The sequence below is a fragment of the Maylandia zebra genome, linkage group LG16, assembly GCF_041146795.1.
Source record: "Maylandia zebra isolate NMK-2024a linkage group LG16, Mzebra_GT3a, whole genome shotgun sequence".
In the NCBI taxonomy this organism is placed as follows: domain Eukaryota; kingdom Metazoa; phylum Chordata; class Actinopteri; order Cichliformes; family Cichlidae; genus Maylandia; species Maylandia zebra.
This window is the reverse complement of record NC_135182.1, coordinates 34,475,313-34,499,624: the sequence shown is the minus strand read 5'-3', so window position 1 is coordinate 34,499,624 and position 24,312 is coordinate 34,475,313. Positions and strand designations below refer to the sequence as shown.

Below are 24,312 nucleotides of genomic sequence, written 5' to 3'. Positions count from 1 at the left end.
TGCGGGGAAAAGCCTGTTCTAACGTTTGAGTCTAAGGTTTATTTTTTAGCACCCGACGGCTCTTTTTTTGCTTCTCATCCGTAAACACTCTGCATCTTTCACGTCATTCAGTTTATTTTGAAAAGTCTCAACAGGATCTTGAGCTTTATTGTGAAAGGTTTATGTGGAACAAACGGACACGCGGTGGTTTTACCGTCGTTGTTGCTAACGACAACGCATAAAAACAAACGCTTGTCCGTCTGTAGTGTGGTTATATTAAATATAAGAGAAAGAGAGAACTTTAAGAAATTAATATAGCCACGACAGTGACCATCAAAATAATGAAAAAATATTGCCGTTAACATTTTATTTTGCGACACCACAAAACAAACGATTGCGTAAAATGAAACGATAGATGTTTTTATATCGTTATATCGAACAGCCCTATTATAATATTACAGGAACACTTAAATCACACATCAGGTGATGACAACTGAAAACCTCAACTCGTGTCTGTAATTTGATTAGAACAAAATGACACAACAGCAGTCAGTGGAAGCTGAAATCATCAACCCTTTGAGGTGTGGATTAAAAGTTTAGATGATCAAGTGTTCATTTAATGGTTTTTCATCAGAGATTCTCATCTATATTAAGATGATTTCTTGGCTGCACATTCCAATGTGGCTCTGTTGGATTGATACAGTGAACTCTCTTTGTGACTTATTAAGCACAAAGAGACAAAGAGAAAACAAAACAAATAAAACGATAAAGCAGATGCACGAACACCACAAAACAAGGTTAGACACATAATTACCCGAATCTCTGTTTGGATAGGAAGGTCTTTATCTGTTTTTAAAGCCTTCTCTGAATTCATAACAAAAAGCTTAGGGCAATGAGGAAACTCATTCTGGAGTGTCCAAGTCGTCACCACCGCAAAGGCCCGACACCACAAAGAGTCGGGCCTTTAAAACTGCTGTTTTAACCTCCTAGGACCTGGCATCCACATATGTGGACATCACATTTTAGGTTGTCTAGACCAAAATACAAAATTTTGCTCTACAATGGCCTGATATCCACTTATGAGGACATTATACTGCCACTGTTCTATTGAAATTTAAAACAAATGTCCTCATATGTGGATCTCATTTTTCTCAAACAAAAATCAGGTAAAAACATTCATCAGGTCCCAATCAGCCCAAATAACAAAGAGAAATTAAAAGTGCACACCATGAAAGAATTCGGGTTTTAGGAGATTAAAGGCACAGCAGTAATCTCTGCTCTGAAAACTAAAAAGGAGATCAATAATAAAAGCTCTGAGACCAACTGGGGAGAGCTAATTTTCATGTTTCATAAACCAGTTTGAGATGATTTCATCTTTGTGACACGGAGCGTTACCCAGCCATCAGGTGATGGAAACGCTGTGGATGTAAATGGACGGACCTGCTCAGCAACAACGCTCAGGTAGGCTGTGGGATTCAAACAGCGGGTCCAAATAAACATTCGCCACATCGTTTCACCACCAGCCTGAGCCGGTGACCTGGGATGGAGCCACACTTGTTTGTTTTTAAATTAAATTCTGAATCTGAATATCGCAGCAGAAATCGAGACAGTTTTCCAATCTTTTATTGTCTTGTTGTGGCGACACCAAATTATAACCAGTTTCCTGTTCTTAGCTGTCAGGAGCGGCCCCGGTGTGGTTTTCTGCTTCAAGGTTCGGTGTATTATATTCAGAGACGCTTTTCTGCATACCTCAGGTGTGAATAGGGGCTATTTGAGTTCCTGTTGCCTTTCTGTCAGCTTAAAGCAGTTTGGCCATTCTCCTGACATCTGCGAGACATTTGTGCAAAGGAACTGCCGCTCACTGGATGACAGACCTTTGTTGATCTGCTGGCATTTTCTGAGAAAAGCATCTCTTGAACCAACCAGCCTCTCTTGAACCAACAATCATGCCACATTCAAAGTCACTTAAATCCCCTTTCTTTGCTACTTTCATGTTCACTTTGAACAGCAGGTTGTTGTGACCATGTCTACATGGCTAAATGATGTGCCGAGCTGACATTAATGAGCAGTTGAACAGGTGCACCTAACAAAGTGGCCTGTGAGCGTACAAGCCTATTCGCATCACAATGTGAATGGATATATAGAAGTCCATATTCTTGGCATGTAAAACAAACTAGCACACATAGGAAAAACAGAGGGTATCATATCGGTGACGTGTTGACTTCTTCATCTTCTCACTGCAGATGAGGTGTGCCCTCCAGACTGGGACGGTCTGATTTGTTGGCCCCACGGCTCCCCCGGGCTCATCACCAAGGTCCCCTGCCCATCGTACATCTATGACTTCAATCACCAAGGTTAACACTTTTCTTTTCCAGCACCGAATTAGAGCTTAACATGCAAAGAAAAACTCAAACTGTTCAGCGAACATCTAATACAAGCATTTTCAGCATGACTCGTTATATTCTCAGGTAGCGCGTACAATCCGAAAAAGAGTTTTGAGGATTTTGAAGGTCTTGGACAAGATGAAAGTTTGCTTTTTGAGAAATTTTGCTCTGATGTGTTCTTCACAGAAAAGTGGAACATCATATTTGGTGGATAATTAGTGAAACTTTTTGGTCCTTACAGCAGGATTCTTGAATAATTTCAGCTTCATATTCAGGCCACAAAGAAAAAAAATTAAAGAATTAAAGTGGATCGAACTCTGTCCATCACATCGAGCGTCAACATTAATGTTTTAAATTCAGTCATTAATAGTTTGATTTACATCCGTTCTTTCCCTGATGTGAAAGCCACAATGAATTGAAGGTAAAAAGGTTTTTAAAGGCATTAAAAATGATTTTTTTCCCTTTTATACACGACACAGAACTAAGGTGTAGTTTTTATTATTCATTGTGATTAATAATTTCAGATCACCTGTGTAAGAATAGATGTGTTTGGGCCATTTATGCATTAGTTACTTAAACCTTTTTAAAGGTGTTTTTGTTTGAGTGAAATTATTTTTTATTTTTAAAATGGGCATTTTGTAGGACATGCTTACAGGAAGTGTGACATCAACGGTTCCTGGGTCTTTGTGGAGCAGTGGAACAAAACATGGACCAATTACTCAGAGTGTTTACGCTTTCTCCAGCCCTTCAGTGACGAAGATGGGAGAGTAAGTATCGCTATAAAATATTAAAGTTGCAGCTGTATGTGTGAAATGTTTTCCATTGTGAGTATACAGTAAAAGTCTCCAGCTACCCCTCATTCTGTACATTTTGCTTCCAAGCAGCCAGACTTTCCCTTAACTTAAGCCTGACGACCTTTCCCGGGTGCATACTGCACGATCACACCACTGCACCACCCTTTTCCCTATTATTAAGGAACTCAACACTGGCTTTGAATCATTCAAACAAAACAAAAAAGGTCCTAAATCAAGAGATGAAGCAACTAGATGTGTCTAAAACAGACAAGAGACAACAAAGAACCAAATTTAAATTGTATCTTTTGACACTTTATTACAAGCAGCCTGTTGCAAAGACACATTTCTTCCTGTTTCTTCAGCTGAAACCATGAAAAATGCCAAAGATAACACAGTTTGACAGGCATGAAATAGTATTTTTACACCAACACGCTGCTATAAGCTGAAAACTTGGCATTGTTGCCTCTTAAAAATTTTAATGACACTAGACAAGTGGAGAACAAAAGAAGAAGTGACAGGCCTAAAAACGATCCACTGCAGATGAACAGTGTCTGAGAGCCACACAGACCCGACGCAGGAGCTGAGAGATGCACCTGAACCTTCAGCTGATCCACCCGCTGTTCACCGAAGCCTCATCAGAAATGGAAGGGTGGCTGTCAAGAAGTCATTTTTAGAGAAGGGAAGCGGGAGGAACGCCTGATGTGTGCTTTAGACAAGAGACAACTGGGCTGGAAGTCAGTGGCAGGGTGGAGTGATGAATCTAAATTTGAAAATATTTGGTTCAGATCTTCATCGGTTTGTCTGTAGGAGGTCTGGGGAGGTACACCGAGTATCTACACTTGTCTGTAAAACACTCTGTGATGGGTTGGAGCTGGATTTCAGCCAGTGTTGCTGGAGAGCTTGTTAAAACGACTGAAAATATGAACGCAGAAAAGTACCATTAGATTTAGATCTACAGTGTAATCCTATCTGGAAAGCATCTGATTTCAGCATTCAGGCTGTGCTGAAGAAAAAAGCAGCCATACAATTTCTTTGACTTTTAAGCTCTTTCAAAATGTACAAACTGTGCTTTCACCTCACATACTGTTTCCATGTTTCGATAAATTGCTGCCATATCTTCCATTTTCCCATCTGAATGTAAATAAACGAGGGGTGAATCAAGCCTCGCGCAGTGTTGCACACAGGTCAATAAACATACATAGAGCAGACCTCTGTGAATAAGCCTGGATGTTCTCTGAAACATCTGCTGCCCCGTCTGCTCCATCTTACACAAACATCTGTTTTGTGGTGCAGAGCTTCATATTCTTACCTCGAGTGTCTAACAACCAAACAGCTCCTCATCCTCCGAAGCTCACGTTCTCACCCTTTTTACTTGTTATCCTTTAACACAGCTTTCAGGCTCTCATCACAGGCTGCATATTTATGAGTTGTTAGCTGTTCATTATGTGTTCCTTCTCAGGTTGTAGAAGAAAAATGATTAAAGGAAATCTGAAATACTGCTAACTTTTGTACAGCAGGATTATGACAGTCTTATTTTCTACTCAGTAATCAGCTCCAAAAAGCATTTCTTACATCCTCTACGGTACCGTCCGCCCAGATATGCCCCCCCAATAAAATACAAAGCAGACATTTGATAAGGAAACCAAACAAAGTGTTCTCAGAAGCTGGTGACTAATCATATAGCAGAATTATTTCAGGACAAATGAGGACACTGTGCTCCAAGCAACCAAAAAATAAATAAAATTTAAAAACATGTAATCATTCAGACAGTCTGCATCTCTTGAAGCTCAAACATATTAATCAATAAAGCCTAGCATCCGCCATAGTGATTAGTGTGCTGTTTGGTATGATTCATTATGAAAATATCAATTTTAACTGCAGATTTTGATATTTTAGCCATTTGAAGGCAGAAAAGGATACAAAATCTCAATAATTGGAGAAGTTTTCATCTCGCCATCCGTCTGTTTACAGCCATTTAAATTCTCATATTTCATCTAAAAGTTACTTTCAGTTACTTTTCCCCTTTCCTTGTTTTGCCTGCTACACATATAAGATGTTAATCAATTCAATTTTATTTATACAGCGCGAAATCACAGCAACAGTCGCCTCAAGGCACTTTATATTGTAAGGCAGACCCTACAATAATACATACAGAGACAAACCCAACAATCATATGACCCCCTATGAATAAGCACTTTGGCGACAGTGGGAAGGAAAAACTCCCTTTTAACAGGAAGAAACCTCCAACAGAACCAGGCTCAGGGAGGGGCGGGGCCATCTGCTGCGACTGGGTGGGGTGAGAGAAGGAAGACTGGATAAAAACATGCTGTGGAAGAGAGACAGAGATGAATAATAAATGGATTATCCAACCTGACACTACATTAGTGACATTAATATGCCTTCACGTCACCTTTTAAAGCAGCTTTTGTAAGTGTATTCACACACATATTCACACAGCAGACAGATAAATGGAGCATCATTAGTATTTGGACTCGTTACCATGTGTTTTCTTAGGTCTTTTGTGCGCGTCTCTAACAGCTCCAGGGGGAAATATTTGACTTTTTAGCTGCTAACTGCTGCTGTGTTCACCGGCTAATTGCCAGCTTTGGATGCCTCATGTCAGGAGTGGGTGTACTGTAGTAGGAAACAAAAAGTAGTCGACGTGCTGCTGCAGAGACTTTGCTTTACTGAGACACTTGAGTTTGGAGGAGTGACAAATTGCAGCCGAGTGATAACAGATAACAAGCTTCCATTCAGTGTTGAATTATAGAAAGTTGGGCTGTTTCCATGAAAACAATAAAAAAATAGTAACTTTATAAATAAAAAAGTTTGCCTCTCCAACCTGCTAAAAGCTCTCCACAAACTTGCTTTAGATAGAAGAATCAAATCTACAAGCCTCCGAGTCCTTCATCCAACTTGGCTCGATTGCAGCTTTTGTGAAATCACAACTGACTTTGAGCGACTGGTACAGCTTTTTAACGATAAGCCTAACATGTGCTTAATATCTCAAATTTAGTTTGAGGCGTGTTTAACAAAAAGACTTCCAGGTCTGTCGCTTTATAAATGATGGATCAGCTCAGCCTTAATTTCCCTCCATCATCATTTTTCTTTACAAAGAATTAAAATCTTGTCAAGAAAATTAATAATTCTCTTATAAAATTAGCCTTTTAATTTCACTCCACACAGCTTTTCATATTCAACCTATTCATCTAAGCAACCACACTACCCTGGGGATGTCATCTGCTCTGAAAATAAAACATTACCAGGAAGACAGACTTATAGCCATCTTTTGTTTTTGGTATCAGCTGGATCTTCTGGCAGCTTTGAGCCTAACCACTCCTCGTAGAGATTACATTATCTTAGATTTCCAGGGAATGGATTTGCTGCTAAAACTCCTGAAGTAATTTCTACTCTATCAAAGATTAGGGATGTAATGCTGACTCATTTTTCTGTTTTAATTAAACTCCATTCGTGCTGGGCTTCCATGTTCTCATTGCAGCCCCGTTTTTTCTACCATACCATTGTGAGTCATGATTGTGTAAATTGTACCAGTCTTGTTCAGAAGTTGACTAAATAGGAAATGTCTCTCTTTCTTGTCACAGCAAGACTTCTTTGAGCGGCTGTACGTCATGTATACCATTGGCTATGCCGTGTCCTTCAGCTCTCTGCTAGTGGCCATCATGATCATTGGATACTTCCGGTAAGAGAGCAGTTTTTGTTTTTGCTTAAATCATAAACTGCAGTTTGTCAAATCTGAGCTTCTGCAGATAGAAAACACATCAGTGGGAGCCGGACTCCTGCTGCACATCCTGCTTTGGATTCTGAAAATCAGCAGTGGCAGGAACTTAAAAATAACAGCAACATTTAATGCCTTACTGACTTGAACTTTACAGGTTATGAAAATTCCCCAGCAGCCGGGATATTTATATTCTTGTGATGCCTCTGTCAGCTCCCTCGTCAGCTGGAATATTTGTGTCCTGTTGAATCATGTACCGTTTCGAAGCACATCTAGAGGATGCAGAGTTGAGTATACTTCAAATGGCAGAATGCTAATTAGTCTAATTTAGAGTGTGGTGATGGGGACGCTGCCGTCTCACACATCTGCATATGGAAATGTAAGATGTGCTCATTACAGATCTAAACTAAAACACATCCACTCTACTGGACATGTTAGAGATTAGCAGAATAAATAATGACTCATCTGTATGTCCACATGAGACAAGTAGAGATCATTTTATGTCCAGTGTTGACGTTCAGCGGCAGTGCAGCAGTAGATGTAGCAAAACTGACCTTCAGGAGCCAAGATTTTCCCTTAGCAATTATTTTAGAACCACAGCCACATTTTTGAAAGTTTCGACAGTTGATGTAAATTTTTTACTTTGTCCTGTCGTATTGGAGCGTAGATATGAGTACCCAGAACGCAGCTTTCAGAGGCAGAATGGACAGAACAAAAATGTGAGCCGTGTCTCATCAAAGCCCAAAAATAACAAATCCAAAAGAGAACAGAGTCCAAAATGCAAAGTAACTAAAGCCAAGAAGAGCAGAGAGGGAAACATGCAGGGAGGCTGCAAGAAGACAAATACTATAAATACACACAAGGAACAGGTGAGGGGGATTACACAGGCGAGCTCAATCATGATAAACACAAAGTGGAAGTAAAACTAATCAATGCCATGAAGGGAAATCAGGCTGGAAAATAAAAGAGGAAATAGAAAACTACTAGACACAGATACTGAAACATTAAGAGGCACGGGCGAACAGAGAGGGCAAATGTATAAGCGTAGGGAAATGAGACGGACAAACGACAAAGAACGAAAGATTGAAGGAACATAATGGAAAATTTAAGACCCCTGCTTCTCCGGGTCAAGCTGACTGTGTCGAATGAAAGGCTCTGACATGCTGTCATATTCTGTCTCCATGTAATCTTTCAGAAATACCACGTGTTGATGTACGAGTTATCTTTTATTAGACAGCGCTCGGACCATGGCAGAAAGATAGCTTGTCTGTATAAATATTCTAGGCTTGCAGTCCCTCTTGGTCAAAATGCAGGCTACTGGCATGTTGTTTGACCCCTTTGCAAAGGTAAATGAAACTCACAAAGGCATCCTGTGTTCCTCAACAGGAACGGTGCAAGAAAAACTCAAAATAGGAACTGACACTTATTATAAACCAGGAATAAAAAACTGGACAATCATAAACAAACTAAGAACATTAAGAAATCAATCAGAAAATACCAGAAATATGAGAACATACTAAACAATATACACAAGGACACAGGGAGCCATTCTTATCTGGCTATAAGGTTAGCATACAAGTCACATCCTGTGTAGTGTCATGCAAACACATCCCTAATTACCAGATCCAAGAATTCAAAACAAAGTCGTGCACACTTCCCCTCCAGTTCGTCATTCCCTGCATCGCCATCTGCACAGAGCTTGGATCCTGGTAAGCAGTCAATACCATGCCAACTGTTGCAAACAGCCTGGCTGGAAAGACTGAGAATTAGATTTTGGTGGGACTGAGTGTGAAAGGGGCAATCTCTCTGTTGATACGGTGTACTGTTGAAGTTGTAAATACACTGTAAACATCGACTTGTGCCTTCTTCTTGAAAAAAAGCTAGCCATCGGTCCGATCCCTAACAAAATATGTGTCAGACTGACTCTGACCAGAACCCCGGCATTTATCCATGACTGCTACAGGTTTTTACATTTGTGATCCAAATAAAGAAAAATAAACGGCCTTGTAGATAAAACACAAATACATAAGAAAGATGTCATCCAAAAGAAATTGTTAATAGTGGTTTTGTAGTAGTTTTTATTTGGATATGTTTCCAAGCTTCTTCTTTTTTTAAATTAAGAAATTAATCTAGAAAAAGTTGCATTTCCTGCGAAAATGCAGTGTGAATGCCGTGTAGTGGAATCTGAAAACAGCAGAAGGAGAACTATCTGCTGTAGAAACTGAAGTCTTTGCTGAAAACCGTTGTATTTGAAAGGGAACACTGAACAATATCAATAAAGCACACTGAGTGCAAGCAGAGAAGACGTGTGACAACAGCCACAGGTAGGATTTGAACCTGCACCACCAGGTCTCACGGCAGCTGCTCATCTCACTGAGCCAAACTAGTTCTTGTCCCAAAGACAGATATGGTGAGAGAAAAAATGTGCAGGGTCCCGAAGAAGCTGAATCGTGCTGAAAAGAGGTGAAGAAGCAGAACTGTATACTCAAAACAGGCAAAAAGGCTGAAATTCTGCTGAAAGAGCAGAAGAGGCTGAAATTGAATTGAAATTGAAAAGAGCGGAACTTGAAGTTTCTGCTGAAAATAGGTGAAGAAAACCGCTGAACAACCTGGAATTTGTGCTGAAAAGAGGTGAAAAAGCTAAAATTTCTGCTGAAAAGGGTGTAGAAGCTGAAATTTGTTCTGAAAAGTGTTAAAAAAGTTAAAGTGTTTACTGAAAAAAATGTTGCGGGATTCGAACCCTCCTGCTCTGAAAACGGCTGCTCATCTCACTGAGCTAAAACACAGCTCAGCCCGGCAAGCTAACCTGGTGATCACACTGCTAATGTGGTCCCATTCATTCAAATGAGTCAAAAATGACATAGAAAGCTTAATATTTCAAAAAGTACAAAAGTTATCAGCACCAAAAGATATAGCTGGCATTAGCAGAATGAGCAGAAGAGCTTAAAATTTGAATGGTGAAAATCGAATGAAAACTGAGGGAGTAGTTAAGCGGCAAAGAAACGGAGCAACTAGAATAAAGTAGAAGATTAAAGTTTACAGAGAAACAGGATCTCAGTCACGGCATTCACACTATTAATGTTGAAAGTGGTGCCAGTGGAGCTTTTCACCTGGACCACATGAAGGACTTTTTCCTGCTGTGCTTCTGCACTCTGGGAATAAAAGTGGTTTGCTGAACATCTGTGGAAACCAGTAAAGGAATGGATACAGAATCTGATCTTCAAAATCACCATCAATGGCCATCAAAGTTATCAATGTCCATCACTGATTAGGGTAAATTAATTTCTTAACTGGTTCGATTTAAATTGATTAGTTCTAACGAATAACAGCTTCTGAATGATGTTATTTTAAGTAACCTTGAAAAGGAAACTGCAGAATCATGGGCTCAGTTATTTTTAGTATTTTTGAAGGCAGGTTATATCCAAGCAACAGGAAGATACCTCTAATGATCCGGTAACTGGAGACGGAGCAGCCAACCACATTCATCTGAAAAAGACTCTGCAAATTATGTGACTTACTGTAACCGCTTGCTTCCTTACATAAGAGGATTCAAACAAGTGTAAAGAAATATTTTAAATTATGAAAATAAAAGCTTTGATGTAGATGAAAACCTCGTTTCACATGGACCTGAGAGAGATGCAAGTAAACAGGAGGCGATCATTTCAAACTGCCTTTGATTTTGCAGTTCCACTGGCAGGGCTCTCCAGATTTATTATGGCGTGTTACGGTAGGTGTAATAATCCCATCAACACTTCAAAAACCTTTTCGAAATCCCTGCCCACCTGAAATTGTATATCACACAAAAACCCACTTACCGGTAACTGAAGACGGCATTTCTTAAGATTTAAAACCTGAGTGTAAGAACTGGTCATTTATGCAACACCAGTGTTACACGTTCCCATTTAGAAGCACCTCTCCTGCCTTCTGCATAAAAATAATCCAGAACAATGAGCTCTGTGCCACCACTGATGGGTATCCTGTGTGTAGGTAAACTTCCTCCTGATTTTAACACCAAGTTTTGACTGGGTTGCTGGATTTGATTGCGAGAGATGGAAGCTGAAAGTTGAGTAAACATCCTCTTACTCTTCAGATGCTAAAGTGCCCGAGGTGATCAGAGATGCATGTTTAAAAAGGGAAACTTCAAACAGAGCACATTTTCTGGATCATTTGCAGCTGAAATTTCAAAGAGCCATCAAGGCTCCGTTTGACAAATACAGGCCTTAAATCCAGTGTTTCTGACTTCTTAAAGTGCCGACAAATCTCTGATTCTGATTCTTTATCAGCCCTCAAAGCTCCCGCTGCTGTCTGCCTCAGTTTTTGTCTCTAGTGATAATGTACACAATGTGTGTTAGAAAATGTAAAGCGCCCTTTAAAGAGCTGCAGTACATTAACCCTATGCAAGCCACAGTCAGCTGTGCTGAGCAGTGCAGTGTTTTCCAGAGTAGGAAAAAACAAAAACACACAGGGATTAATTGTTTTGAAGTATCAGAAACTTCAAGTCAGTTTTGATGTTTGACAGCAGTTTGAATGCAGAGACGAGTCTGCAGTCATTATTTTTAACGTTTTGTGGTCTGAGTGATGATGATGAAATAATACTGCCAATTATAGATGGCAGTATATAGGAGTGAGGACAGTGTTTAACTGATGTAAGGGTTAAACATGGTTATATAAATTGTCATTTACACTTTCATTAAAATAAATAATAAATAATGTTTGTATGGCTGTTGTGTTGTCATATTTGGGTAAAACAGGACAAGATAATGGTCATCAAAAAGTGTCTTAATCCCCCCCCCCAAAACAAACAAACAAACAAACAAACAAACAAACAAACAAACAAACAAACAAACAACAAAACAAAACACAACAACAACAACAACAACAACAACAACAACAACAACAACAACCTCCTCCCTGCTGTCTTGAAAATAAATTATGGAAAAAACATCTGGTTATTTAAACTTACTTTATACATTTGCAGTTGAAAATTAGGTGGAGACATTATGAATTCATCATACTGTGAAGGCATGAAATATAAACACTACACATGTTTGAAAGGTCCGTCGGAGCGCAGCTGCCTCAGTGTTCTCTACCACAGTTTACCACTTCTTAAAATCCAATTAAGGAAGAATAAAACACATAAGCTGAGCTTCAGTCACACGTTTGAACAAACCCCAACTGTTGAGTAAAATACACCAAACAGTTGCATCATCTTCAACCCTGAAGACAATGACTTGGCCACTCGTTTAACAGGAGTTTGCAAGGATTTGTTCCCCCCCCTCTCTCTGCCTCATGTTCCTGTACTGCTCATGGTAATTATATGCAGGAACAACAGGAGCAGTGACAGCAACACTAATACTTAAATAGTGAATATTTGTTTGCAAGGTTTTACAGTTTTTAATGCTCTCTGTGTTTACTGCAGCAAAACAGAACAGAGATATAGAAGTGCTGCGCTGGCTTTAACAGAGGCGTACTCTTATCCTTGCACAGTTATATAGCCAGAGACCCGTGCTTACAATGAGACAGTTTGAAAATCCTTGACAGTTTCTTTACCGGCCATACGGTGGAAAAACTCAGTACACCTGTGTGTCACGGTGCTCTGTACGTCGATGATTTACAGGGCAGGCATGTGCTGCATCGACAGTTTCACTCCTCTGACAGAAATAGACAGGATCGCTGAGGATTCGTCCCCTCTGTCAGCTCTGTTTATCTACTATTCACCAGCTCCTCTTCCTGTTGAGGCTGAATTTTGCATAAAACTGGTGGATTATTTTCTGTTAAATGGAACACACATATACACATTCAACTCCTATAGCTGACATTACAGAGATGACACAGGAGGGAAGAAGATCGTTTAAACTCTCCGGCTTTACTGGTGTTTGTGGTCATGAGATCATGTTTTTTATACTTTTTTGCATTTCTACTCAACAGTGCCACAAGGGTAGCCTTGGACTCATTTCATCATTTATGAGAAATGCTTTGCAGTTTTTATAACTTTGTCTTTGCTTGTGTGGCAGGCGTCTTCACTGCACCAGAAACTACATCCACATGCACCTCTTTGTTTCCTTCATGCTACGAGCAGTCAGCATCTTCGTGAAGGACAAAGTTGTGTATTCCAGGGCGGGATTGCAGGACTTGGACTCTGCTCTGCTCGACAGCTTAAAAACTGTTAGCATAGCATCACTGGACAAGTCGCAGTATGTAAGTACCATGCACATTAAATAAGATCCAAATTAGAGATGTGGTACAGTGTTTGTTGGAATGAGTGACTTTAATCAGGATCATCAGGTGTCATTACACAACAAAGCCAGATTTTGTTTCTGTGTATTTCTAAGAATAATAGATTTTACTCACTGGACATATAAAATTCATGCAAATATTTTGCACATTAATATACTTCAGATCTTAATGCAGCCGTTCACACCAACCATATAATTTCACAGGATGAATTTGCAGCATTTATTTTTTGAATTGAACCTGATTTTTCAGATGCAAATAAAAAAAACAGTATTGATTGAATTATAAAAATCCTCAAAAAAAGCACAGTAGGGTAAAATGAATCCAAGAGAAATGACAAACTCAAACATCAGAAAGCGTGCCAAAGGAAGGAAAGCAGTGAGAACTGCTGAAGCGCTCGTAAACAAACAAGCTAACAAAAACAGACGGCAACACATGAATAAATATGCACACAGGGCTGATTGGCTGATGAGGATCAGGTGGAAACAATCATGAAATCACAAAGAAAAAGACCTAATCTCAGTGTCCACCCTCACACACTTGAAGCATCATCCAGCTAAGTCTGTGAGGGCTTAGGGGTGTCCCACGGTCAATTTGTCAAGTGCGCGAGGACCCTTTGGTGGATATTTTGAGCCTTCGTACAAACTTTCTCCAAGTCCAAACGTCTGCAGAGTGGCCTGAGGGAATTACTCACACAATACAGTGCTGGGACATTAAACATGGGTTGCCTCAGAAGAAATCCAGTACAGAAAAAAAAGTTAAGAACAGAAAATCTTTGGGCAAAGCAACCACCCCAAACTTTAAATAAAATCAGAAGAATTAAAAAAATGAGTAACAGGTTATTTGACAATGTCAATGTCACGGCTGTGCAGCAGCCAGGATTTAGACCCAAGACAAGATTAAGCTAACCCCCCCCCCCCCCCCCGAATCACAACTGAGAATAAAATAAGAACAAACTAAGAAGAAAAACACAAAGATGAAACAAAGAAACAAACAGAACTCGAGACCAAAAAACCCAAAACATTGAGCAAAAGTCCCACGATTCAAAGTGAGGTCCTTAACATCAGACAGGAAGTCTTTAAACATGTTGACGTCAAAGCTCTGCTGCTGACCAATCAGGTGATGTCACTGAAGTCAGCAAGGGTTTTGTGTTTTTTTTGATCACTGGGTTGATGTTTGAGACTGAACCAACCAGACAAAGGAAGCAGAACAAGACACTTTCAAAATAAAACACGACAGAGAGCACCACAGAGCACAGGTGGACACCATAACAACAAAAACGTTAATGAAAAATCCCCACAAAATAATCATGAACTGAATGTCGCAGGAGATGTGGATCTGAATATGAAGAAGCGGAACAGTACACAGTGAACACAACGATGGGATGTTTTTAGAGAATTTTCTATGAAACAAAAACAGAGAGAAATGTCTAATAAAATGGAGTCTGATTCAGTTATAACCCCGAGCAGCTTGACGTAGACAGTGACGCCAAAACTTCTAATGGTTTGACGGTACTGCAGATGCATTCAACCTGTGTGACGTTCAGAGGATGGGTTAACAATTCTATTTATTTATCCATTTTTTTTTTTGCTTGATCCCTCGTAGGTTAATTTGAATGTTGTAAACAGCTCTATTAGTCCTAATTATGATGTTAATAACAGGTGACTTGGGTGTTTATGTGTACCGATAACATGATGACATGAAACAGAACTGCTGGCTGTGTTACAGGTTTTTCTGTCCTTGAAAAGAAGGATGAGACATTGTTAAAGTGAGCAGATGAAAGGTTTTTGTCCCGATTTTTTTTCTTCCTTTCTTTGAAGCCACATGAACACGTAAGCAACGAGAAATGGCATTCACTTTAGATTTGTTTGTTTATTCTGGGTTTTCTTCCATTTGTGTGTATTTAATTTGTGTAAGTCACCAGTTTTAGACTACATTATTATCCCAGCTACAGACCCCTTGTATTTGGTATTTAAATTTCATTTGTCTTGCTGTAGCAAACAAGAGCAGAGCTTGTTTTTCCTGTTTAAAGCTTAGAGTCTTGTAAGCAGCATTGTTAGTATTAATTATCTGGTTTGCACTTACTGTACCAGCTGATTTAGTTATTTAAATGTATTCATATTATTCAGAGGAGCAATTCCACCCTCATAAGCTTGTTTTTTTTTTTTTTTGATTGATTGGTAATTTATTTCAACATGTGAACAATATACAAGTACATTTAGAAAAGAAATGAGAGAAAAAAAATATACTATACAAATTACATACAAAAAAACATTCTGATTAATTTACATGTTGAAAGGGAGTGGGAAGAAGTATACACTTATTTAATCCCACCCCTGTCCCATAAATTATCAGTTATTGTTAATTTAAATGATTAAATAAGGTGATCTGGTAAGAAAACGTAAAGTTCCAGAAGGAAATACAATGAATATTCATTGATGAGCAACATGTTTGAAGGCGAAACCTTTCGTTTAGAGTCCACTTACCTGTAGCTGGAGCATATTTGCTCCAGGAAACTGAGATAATCACTTGAATACTTGAATGACTCAGCCTTTGAGTCTGAGACAGTCAGAGCCACAACCTATACCATCACATACTGCCTGTGATGTATAATAAAGCATCTACTTGCATGAGTTCTGCAAGATTGTGTATATATATGGAAATGGGTGGAAACACATTCTCACCTTTGGCAGGACACTTCCACAGAAAATGTCCTATTTTCACATCCCAGACTGAAAATAAGAGGCAGTAACGTTTTAAGTGAGACTTCTCCTGCAATGACTGCATTGCAGGAGAAGTCTCACTGCTTTTTCCTTTAAACATTAATTCAGTGTGTGACTCTTCCCTGTGAGAAGGTTTCCCCACTGAATGTGAGAGCAGACTTCTAGTGTCAAACTATTCTCCACACAGTGGAGGTAAACAAATCATATATGTGGCACACTTAGGAGTTGTTTGGTCCCCGAGTGAATGCACAGGCTGGACTGTAGCAGGACTGAGTATGAAAGTCTAATGTGATTGGTACTCATGGCCATTGATCAGTGGGCTTTGATCAATGGCCAGGAGAATTTGCATATTAATGATGAAAGAACTGACCTCCCAGCCCATTGTTCATTCAGTGGTGCTGGTTTCAGTCATTATGCAAATGTCCTGTTTATAAGATTGAAACCTGCAGTCAGCTGAGACTGAGGAAGTCACCTGGATGAGTGACGAAACGTTTCTCCCACTGAAAACATCCAGATGAACAGAATCAACTTTTGGAGATTTAATTTGCACAAATTACCAGGGTTATTATATGTGTTGTATTAATTTTAAAGATTTGTTTTTAAGGAAACTATTTTTTACAGTTTTAGGACTGGGTTTGCACACTTTGATATCGATTTTCCACAGTTTAAAAATGTTTTAATACTTAGACTTAAACTGGGTGTCTAGAATACAATAATACGAGTTATTTTGTTTGTTTTTTTTTGTCTTTTTTTGAGATGTGGTTAATCTATTTCCCCCCACACTTTCGTTAACTTGAAAAACCTTGTAAGTTAAACTTTTTGCATTTAAATAGCCCTGTAATAAAAAGTTTGTGGCCACATTTCTTAATCTTTAAATCCCGGTGCTTTCAGTCCCACTACTTTAATCTACAGTGGGGCAAAAAAGTATTTAGTCAGCCACCGATTTTGCAAGTTCCCCCACCTAAAATGATGACAGAGGTCAGTAATTTGCACCAGAGGTACACTTCAACTGTGAGAGACAGAATGTGAAAAAAAAATCCATGAATTCACATGGTAGGATTTGTAAAGAATTTATTCGTAAATTAGGGTGGAAAATAAGTATTTGGTCACCTCAAACAAGGAAAATCTCTGGCTCTCACAGACCTGTAACGTCTTCTGTAAGAAGCTTTTCTGTCCCCCACTCGTTACCTGTATGAATGGCACCTGTTTGAACTCATCTGTATAAAAGACACCTGTCCACAGCCTCAAACAGTCAGACTCCAAACTCCGCCATGGCCAAGACCAAAGAGCTTTCGAAGGACACCAGGAAAAGTATTGTAGACCTGCACCAGACTGGGAAGAGTGAATCTACAATAGGCAAGCAGCTTGGTGTGAAAAAATCAACTGTGGGAGCAATCATCAGAAAATGGAAGACATACAAGACCACTGATAATCTCCCTCGATCTGGGGCTCCACGCAAGATCTCATCCCGTGGGGTCAAAATGATCATGAGAACGGTGAGCACACGGGGGGACCTGGTGAATGACCTGCAGAGAGCTGGGACCAAAGTAACAAAGGTCACCATCAGTAACACACTACAACGGCAGGGAATCAAATCCCGCAGTGCCAGACGTGTTCCGCTGCTGAAGCCAGTGCATGTCCAGGCCCGTCTGAAGTTTGCCAGAGAGCACATGGATGATACAGCAGAGGATTGGGAGAATGTCATGTGGTCAGATGAAACCAAAGTAGAACTTTTTGGTATAAACTCAACTCGTCGTGTTTGGAGGAAGAAGAATACTGAGTTGCATCCCAAGAACACCATACCTACTGTGAAGCATGGGGGTGGAAACATCATGCTATGGGGCTGTTTTTCTGCCAAGGGGACAGGACGACTGATCCGTGTTAAGGACAGAATGAATGGGGCCATGTATCGTGAGATTTTGAGCCAAAACCTCCTTCCATCAGTGAGAACTTTGAAGATGAAACGAGGCTGGGTCTTCCAACATGACAATGATCCAAAACACACCGCCCGGGCAACAAAGGAGTGGCTCCGTAAGAAGCATTTGAAAGTCCTGGAGTGGCCTAGCCAGTCTCCAGACCTCAACCCCATAGAAAATCTGTGGCGGGAGTTGAAAGTCCGTGTTGCTCGGCGACAGCCCCAAAACATCACTGCTCTCGAGAAGATCTGCATGGAGGAATGGGCCAAAATACCAGCTACTGTGTGTGCAAACCTGGTAAAGACCTATAGTAAACGTTTGACCTCTGTTATTGCCAACAAAGGTTATGTTACAAAGTATTGAGTTGTATTTTTGTTATTGACCAAATACTTATTTTCCACCCTGATTTACGAATAAATTCTTTACAAATCCTACCATGTGGATTCATGGATTTTTTTTTTTTCACATTCTGTCTCTCACAGTTGAAGTGTACCTCTGGTGCAAATTACTGACCTCTGTCATCATTTTAGGTGGGGGAACTTGCACAATCGGTGGCTGACTAAATACTTTTTTGCCCCACTGTATATAGTGTCAGTTCTATTGTAACAACTGAGTAGTGAGTTTAGCAGACTTCTATCATACGATTTTGATTTTCAGAGATGAAAAATGACAAAAAACAATCCAGGTTACGTCTGAAACCTTTACAGTATAAAATTTAGTGGGCATAGCCTGTACATGTCACTAATCTTGGAATCATACACAAACAATGACATAGTTAGCAGAAGCTGCTTTACTCTGTGTTTATGTTCTAGTTAATAACATCTTTGTGCAAATTTATACAGCAAGCTGCTTCTGATTGTAATGAGATCATTTCCTCTCTTATCATCACCTGTGGTGTTTGAATACTTTGAAGTACTGTGATCATCGCATGTGTCAACACACAGACATGCAAAATAACAGCATAATAAGCTGCATAATACTAGTTTCAAATAGGATCTGATAAAACTGTTAATGCTTTCAGATTGGCTGCAAGGTGACTGTGCTGCTCTTCATCTACTTTCTGGCTACCAATTACTACTGGATTCTGGTAGAAGGCCTTTACCTCCACAGTCTCATCTTCATGGCCTTCCGATCAGATTCCAAATACCTCTGGGGTTTGATACTCATCGGATGGGGTAAGCACTAAAAGATTACATTACACATAACGCAGTTATGAAGGAGGACAAAATGTGACGAAAGCATCAGTTCTGAAGTTTATGGCTTCATTGCAACTACAATATGACACCATATGTAAAACAGCGCTTAATGTTTTCCAACATGCTTCAGAGAAGAGACTCATTAATATAGTTTGTGTCTGCTGTGTAGGGGAATTTCCAAACCTTTCGAGCAGAGTTAAGTGAGTGATTAACAGAAGTCAGTTTTATATCTGCAGTTTATTGTTGTTTTGATGGCAGTTGTGTAATTCATCACATCAAAAGCAGCAAAAAAGACTTTTGGAATAAAATTGTTGTTTCATCTGAAACAGAACAGATGTCTTGTGTTTTTGTTCAAGTTTTTGTTCTGTCCTTGCAAAGGAGTGTGTCACATTGTTAAGAAAAGTAGATGAAAGGGTTTTTTCCCCCACAACAGATTTTTCGTTTGTTTCTTTGAAGCCGCATGAACAAGCAAAGAGCAAAGAGCATTCACATTACTTTTCCGTCTCCTCTGGTTTTCTTTACTTGTAGTTACTTTAAGTCACTAATGTTGGATTACATCAGCTGTAATAAAATACTAAAATATAAAATAATAATAGACCTTTTATTGACTCCTCCATCAAACTGCGTTGAAAGTTCAAATGTGATCAAATGCAGTCCTGTGAAAACTATGTGCACCATTACTGGTTCTATAGGAATTAAGAGGTTGTGCAGCAGCCAGGTGCTGCTAATCAGATGCACTTAATTGATTACTTGCAAGTGTGTGAAACTGTTGGGAAGACAACGTGAACATTTTCTTTGTACTGTATAATCTGCAGATTCTGACAGAAATCTGCAGCTATCCTTTGAAGCACCGCTGCTCTAAAACAGCAATAAGGATCATTATTAGGTTATTTACATTATTATGTAAATAACACAATAACTTAAAGCAAAAATTGGGAAACGTAAAGACCGAAGTCTTTATATTAAGGTGCATCAGTCAAACAATACTGTTGGTCTGGGTCTAAACTGAGCGCGTTGTGTGTGACGTCTTCTTTTGCGCATGCGGCTGCTTTGAGCGTTCACACTAGAGCGCGTTTGCTGTCGCATTTTATTTGTAGTGTGAACGAGGAGACAAAAAAAAAATCGGATTTGATCAAAAAATCAGAATTGAGCATCAAGACCTGCAGTGTGAACGTAGCCTGAGGTTTGCAAACCACAAGACTTCTGAAACAATAGCCACCAGACCAGAGTTTGAGGTGTTTTTACTGATGTTCCAGCACTGGGTCAACCATCAACTCCTCTATATAAAAAAATATTTTCTGAAATAGAAAAGAAAGAAGGCGCTGCAGCGGTTCAGTCAAAAGTTCAGACCTAAACCTGTTTGAAATGCTGTGAAAGCACCAGAGAGATATAAACCTCAATGAACTGAAGCAGGGATGCGAAGTAGAGCAGGCCAGAATTCCTCCAACAATGTGAGAGAAAAATAAAATCATACAGAAAATGAATTCTTCTGTTACTGCTGCTAAAGGCGCTTCTATCATTTATCAGCATGGAGTCGACGGATCTCTTTACAGAACTCTGTGCTCCTAAAAAGATTAATATAGGCTTTCATTTTCATGTCTGTACGTTTACATCTCTGTTTGCTTTTTCAGCTGTTTATCCATGAACTATTAAAGCTTTTGGGAATTATTATATAATCTGCCTATAATCATGTAGCGAAATATTTATAAATTTGAACTTCTGGTTATTTGAGGAGCTTTAACAAACATTTGGAAAATAATGGATTAACAGTTCAAGCAAAAATGTACAAACTTTATTATTTTAAACATATTTTAAATCAGACATTTATTAATTTTTTTTCATTTGCTTTTTAAATCATTAAAGCACTATTTCTGTAAAATAAATAGCCTTTCTGCTCAAGTCTTTAGGGTCGCCTGATTCATTAACTGAAATTTGCTTTACAGACACGTTAAAACATTCTCAAAAAGTTACTGTAAAATTCCTCCATATACCAAATAATACTATTAAAATTTATGACTGAGGAATATAAAGGGAATGCGATGCATTTTCTTAAGCTGATTTGTATATTTGCATAATTTACAGCCATTCTTTGGCTTGTGGTTTGTCTTTTATGAATCCATGTGTTCATTCACAGGAGGGGATGAATCCACATAATGATGCCGCCACTCCCTGCCTTCTTTTGAACTAATTATTTTTTCAGCACACGTTTTTGAGCTGCTTTGGCTCGACAGCATGACACCAGCAAGAGATAAGAGGGGGAAGCATTCCCCAGCAGGGTAAAACACTTTGCAGATATATCTGTTAGAGTTCACTATCAACCATTTTTAAGTCGTCTTATTGGTAAAGTTGCCCTAAACACACACTTTTAGCACATTTTTAATTTGTCATGTTTTAGATGAAAGCCCAACGGTTCCTTTAACAACACGGTGTTTTGTTTCCATCTGCAGTTATCGTCAAGCACTCGCTGCAAAATATCTATAAGCCATTAGCTTTCCCAGTGAAGAAACTCGGTGACTAACACAAGATCATGATTACATCCCTGCTCTTTTGTGCGTGCAGAATGACAGCACTGTGGGTTGATGGCAGAAACCAGAGTTGAAATCTTTTACCCCACATGTGCTTTCTCAGGCATCGGGGATAGCGTTTGGATTAATTCGCAGTGGAAAACTCTGAATGTGGGAATAAACAGGACACGTATGCTGCTGATTGCATTTCTGACCCAGTTCATTGCTTTCTGGGTTGGAAACTGGACTCTTTAATTGAAACTTGCTAAAAATTCAGAATCAGACATACATGGAGACTCAGATTTAATGACCAATTAAAGCTGCAAAAAGCGACGAGAGGGCCCTCGCACCCTGCCACACGTCCAGGCCAGCTTCAGCCGACCCGTGCTGAGGTCGAGCTGAGCTACATCTCGGGCATGCTGCGGTTGACTAGACTCACACGGACATGTGGCTGTTTTCAGTTTAGGAAGCTAATTGGGTGCTGCGTCACTTACTTACTGAACATCTTCTGTGCCCACTGTTTGTCAGTTGTCTAACCGTATATCACACTAATGTAGATCAGGTGTGGAACAAACAATTTAAATTTCACGTAATAATAATAATGGATTGGATTTATATAGCGCTTTTCAAGGCACCCAAAGCGCTTTACAATGCCACTATTCATTCACTCTCACATTCACACACTGGTGGAGGCAGCTACGGTTGTAGCCACAGCTGCCCTGGGGCAGGCTGACAGAAGCAAGGCTGCCATTGGGCCCTCTGGCCAACACCAGTAGGCAAGTAGGGTAAAGTGTCTTGCTCAAGGACACAACGACCAGGACAGAGAGCCCGGGGATTGAACCGGCGACCTTCCGGTGACAGATGCGATTCCCAACTCCCTGAGCCACGGTAGATTAAATGATGATTATTACCTACTGTGTGACCTAATATTAGCACGTAGGCGTGTCCTATCCAGCACGTGAAGTTAGGGACAGACTGGACAAGGTGCGTCCTGTGATGAATAATTGAACTTTGTCATGCCACCATGACCTTTCATGAAAACTCAAAATCTTCGCAGTTTAATATCACCAAGGAATTCAGTTTGCACTTTGTCAGATCACCATTGTTCATGTTGATCTGACGAAATGTTTTGGTGGGGTTTGTTAAAGTACACATCAATAAATTCTTAAATTCAGTATGGCTGACTTCCTGCTGGCTTTGGGACATGGCTCCAAGAGATTTTTCTCTACATCTTGAGGTATTACGTAAGGCTGCCAAATTTGAGACTCGTATATCAAGCGCACTATTTTTTTGCTTACAGTTTCACACTGAAGCATCATCACTATCTGATGTTGATTCTGACCACTTTTGAGATGGATTTGGTCAAACTGGGAGGAGAAATCATTGCATGTCCTGTTCCTGGCACTATGACAGCTATTAAGTATTACAATTAAAATATGTTCAGGGGTAAATCCTTATCATACCTGAAAAGTTGGGTCGAGATTAGACAATGTGCGTGTAATGCAAGTTCAGCAGTTTAATATTGCCCAAGTCTGTAGTTTAAACTGACTGAATATGAGTTTTATTCGATAAAATCTCTACGTGGAGTTTGAAAAAGCCATTTTCAGTTCAATATGGCAGACTTCCTGTTGGGTCAGGGAGGCCATAGACTTTGTTGTCCGTCTTTGCATGTTACACATATGTACCAAATTTCATTCATGTACCTCAAACTGTGTGTCCATAATACTTATTTATAACCTGCAAAGGTGGCATTTTGAAAACCCCAAACCAATAAACATGTAATTTTTTTTCTTCCAGAATTGGAATCAGAATACTTTATTAATCTCTAAGGAAATTATGTTTACCAGACCTGATGTGTGTGCTAAATTCTGTGATTTAGCTGTTGCATGTTAAGGCCTCCAAAAAGCTAATTCATTTGACGAATTAGTAAACAGAGCAGATACAATAGAGCAGGGGTGTCGAACTCCAGGCCTCGAGGGCCGGTGTCCTGCAGGTTTTAGATCTCACCCTGGGTCAACACACCTGAATCAAGTGATCAGTTCATTACCAGGCCTCTGGAGAACTTCAAGACATGTTGAGGAGGTAATTTAGCCATTTAAATCAGCTGTGTTAGATCAAGGACACATCTAAAACCTGCAGGACACCGGCCCTCGAGGCCTGGACTTCGACACCTGTGCAATAGAGCATTTGGACTTTTAGTGCTCAGGCTCCAACTATGACAGTCAACATACAAGACTGAAACAAGTTTGAGGACAGTAGTGAAACTGCAGACTTGCAAACATGCTTAAAGGGAGTGATTTTGAAGTAGCACCCATTCAGATGCACAAGAACACTACTGTGAAGTTTGGCCATGGTTCCGGTTATGTTACTGAATATTCCCTCTCAGCCACCTCGCCATGGTACGGTTTGACTCCAGTTGACATAAATGGTGCACTGCCCTGGGAATGTTGAAATGAACAACAAGCATACTTCTAGTTTAAAACTACTAAGCCATAGATGGAGACCCAGTTCTCAGCACCAGCTGCACAATAACCACCACGATACTTCATCTGAAGGTTTGAAAGAAGCTGATGTTTACTCTGTCCAAGTCGAAGGCCGTGGTAAAATTGCCCTCTGCAAGCATTTTAAGGAGCGATCTTGAAGTAACAGCTGAGCTTAAAGTGCTCCAGAGATTCACGGGAGGATGAAACTTTAAACCTTGTAGTCACTGAAGTCAAAAGGAGTCCTTGTGGATTTATGACTAAACAACTGACTTTAACACTCTGGGAATGAGAATGTGGTGTAACTTAATCTACAAAACCACTCTTTAGGTTTAAACATATTACTCCCCAAAGGTACCAAATCTT

General features: G+C 39.7%; 1 protein-coding gene across 1 annotated transcript in view; it reads left to right on the top strand.

Annotated features, from left to right (window-relative positions):
* Window positions 1-24,312, top strand: part of pth2ra (parathyroid hormone 2 receptor a) — a 79,737-nt gene that overhangs the window by 10,752 nt on the left and 44,673 nt on the right. Inside the window, exons 3-7 of the mRNA XM_004566006.4 lie at window positions 2,223-2,333; window positions 3,006-3,130; window positions 6,760-6,857; window positions 12,908-13,091; window positions 18,788-18,941. Coding sequence (XP_004566063.1) covers window positions 2,223-2,333; window positions 3,006-3,130; window positions 6,760-6,857; window positions 12,908-13,091; window positions 18,788-18,941 — 672 coding nt within the window. The remainder of the gene's footprint in view (window positions 1-2,222; window positions 2,334-3,005; window positions 3,131-6,759; window positions 6,858-12,907; window positions 13,092-18,787; window positions 18,942-24,312) is intronic.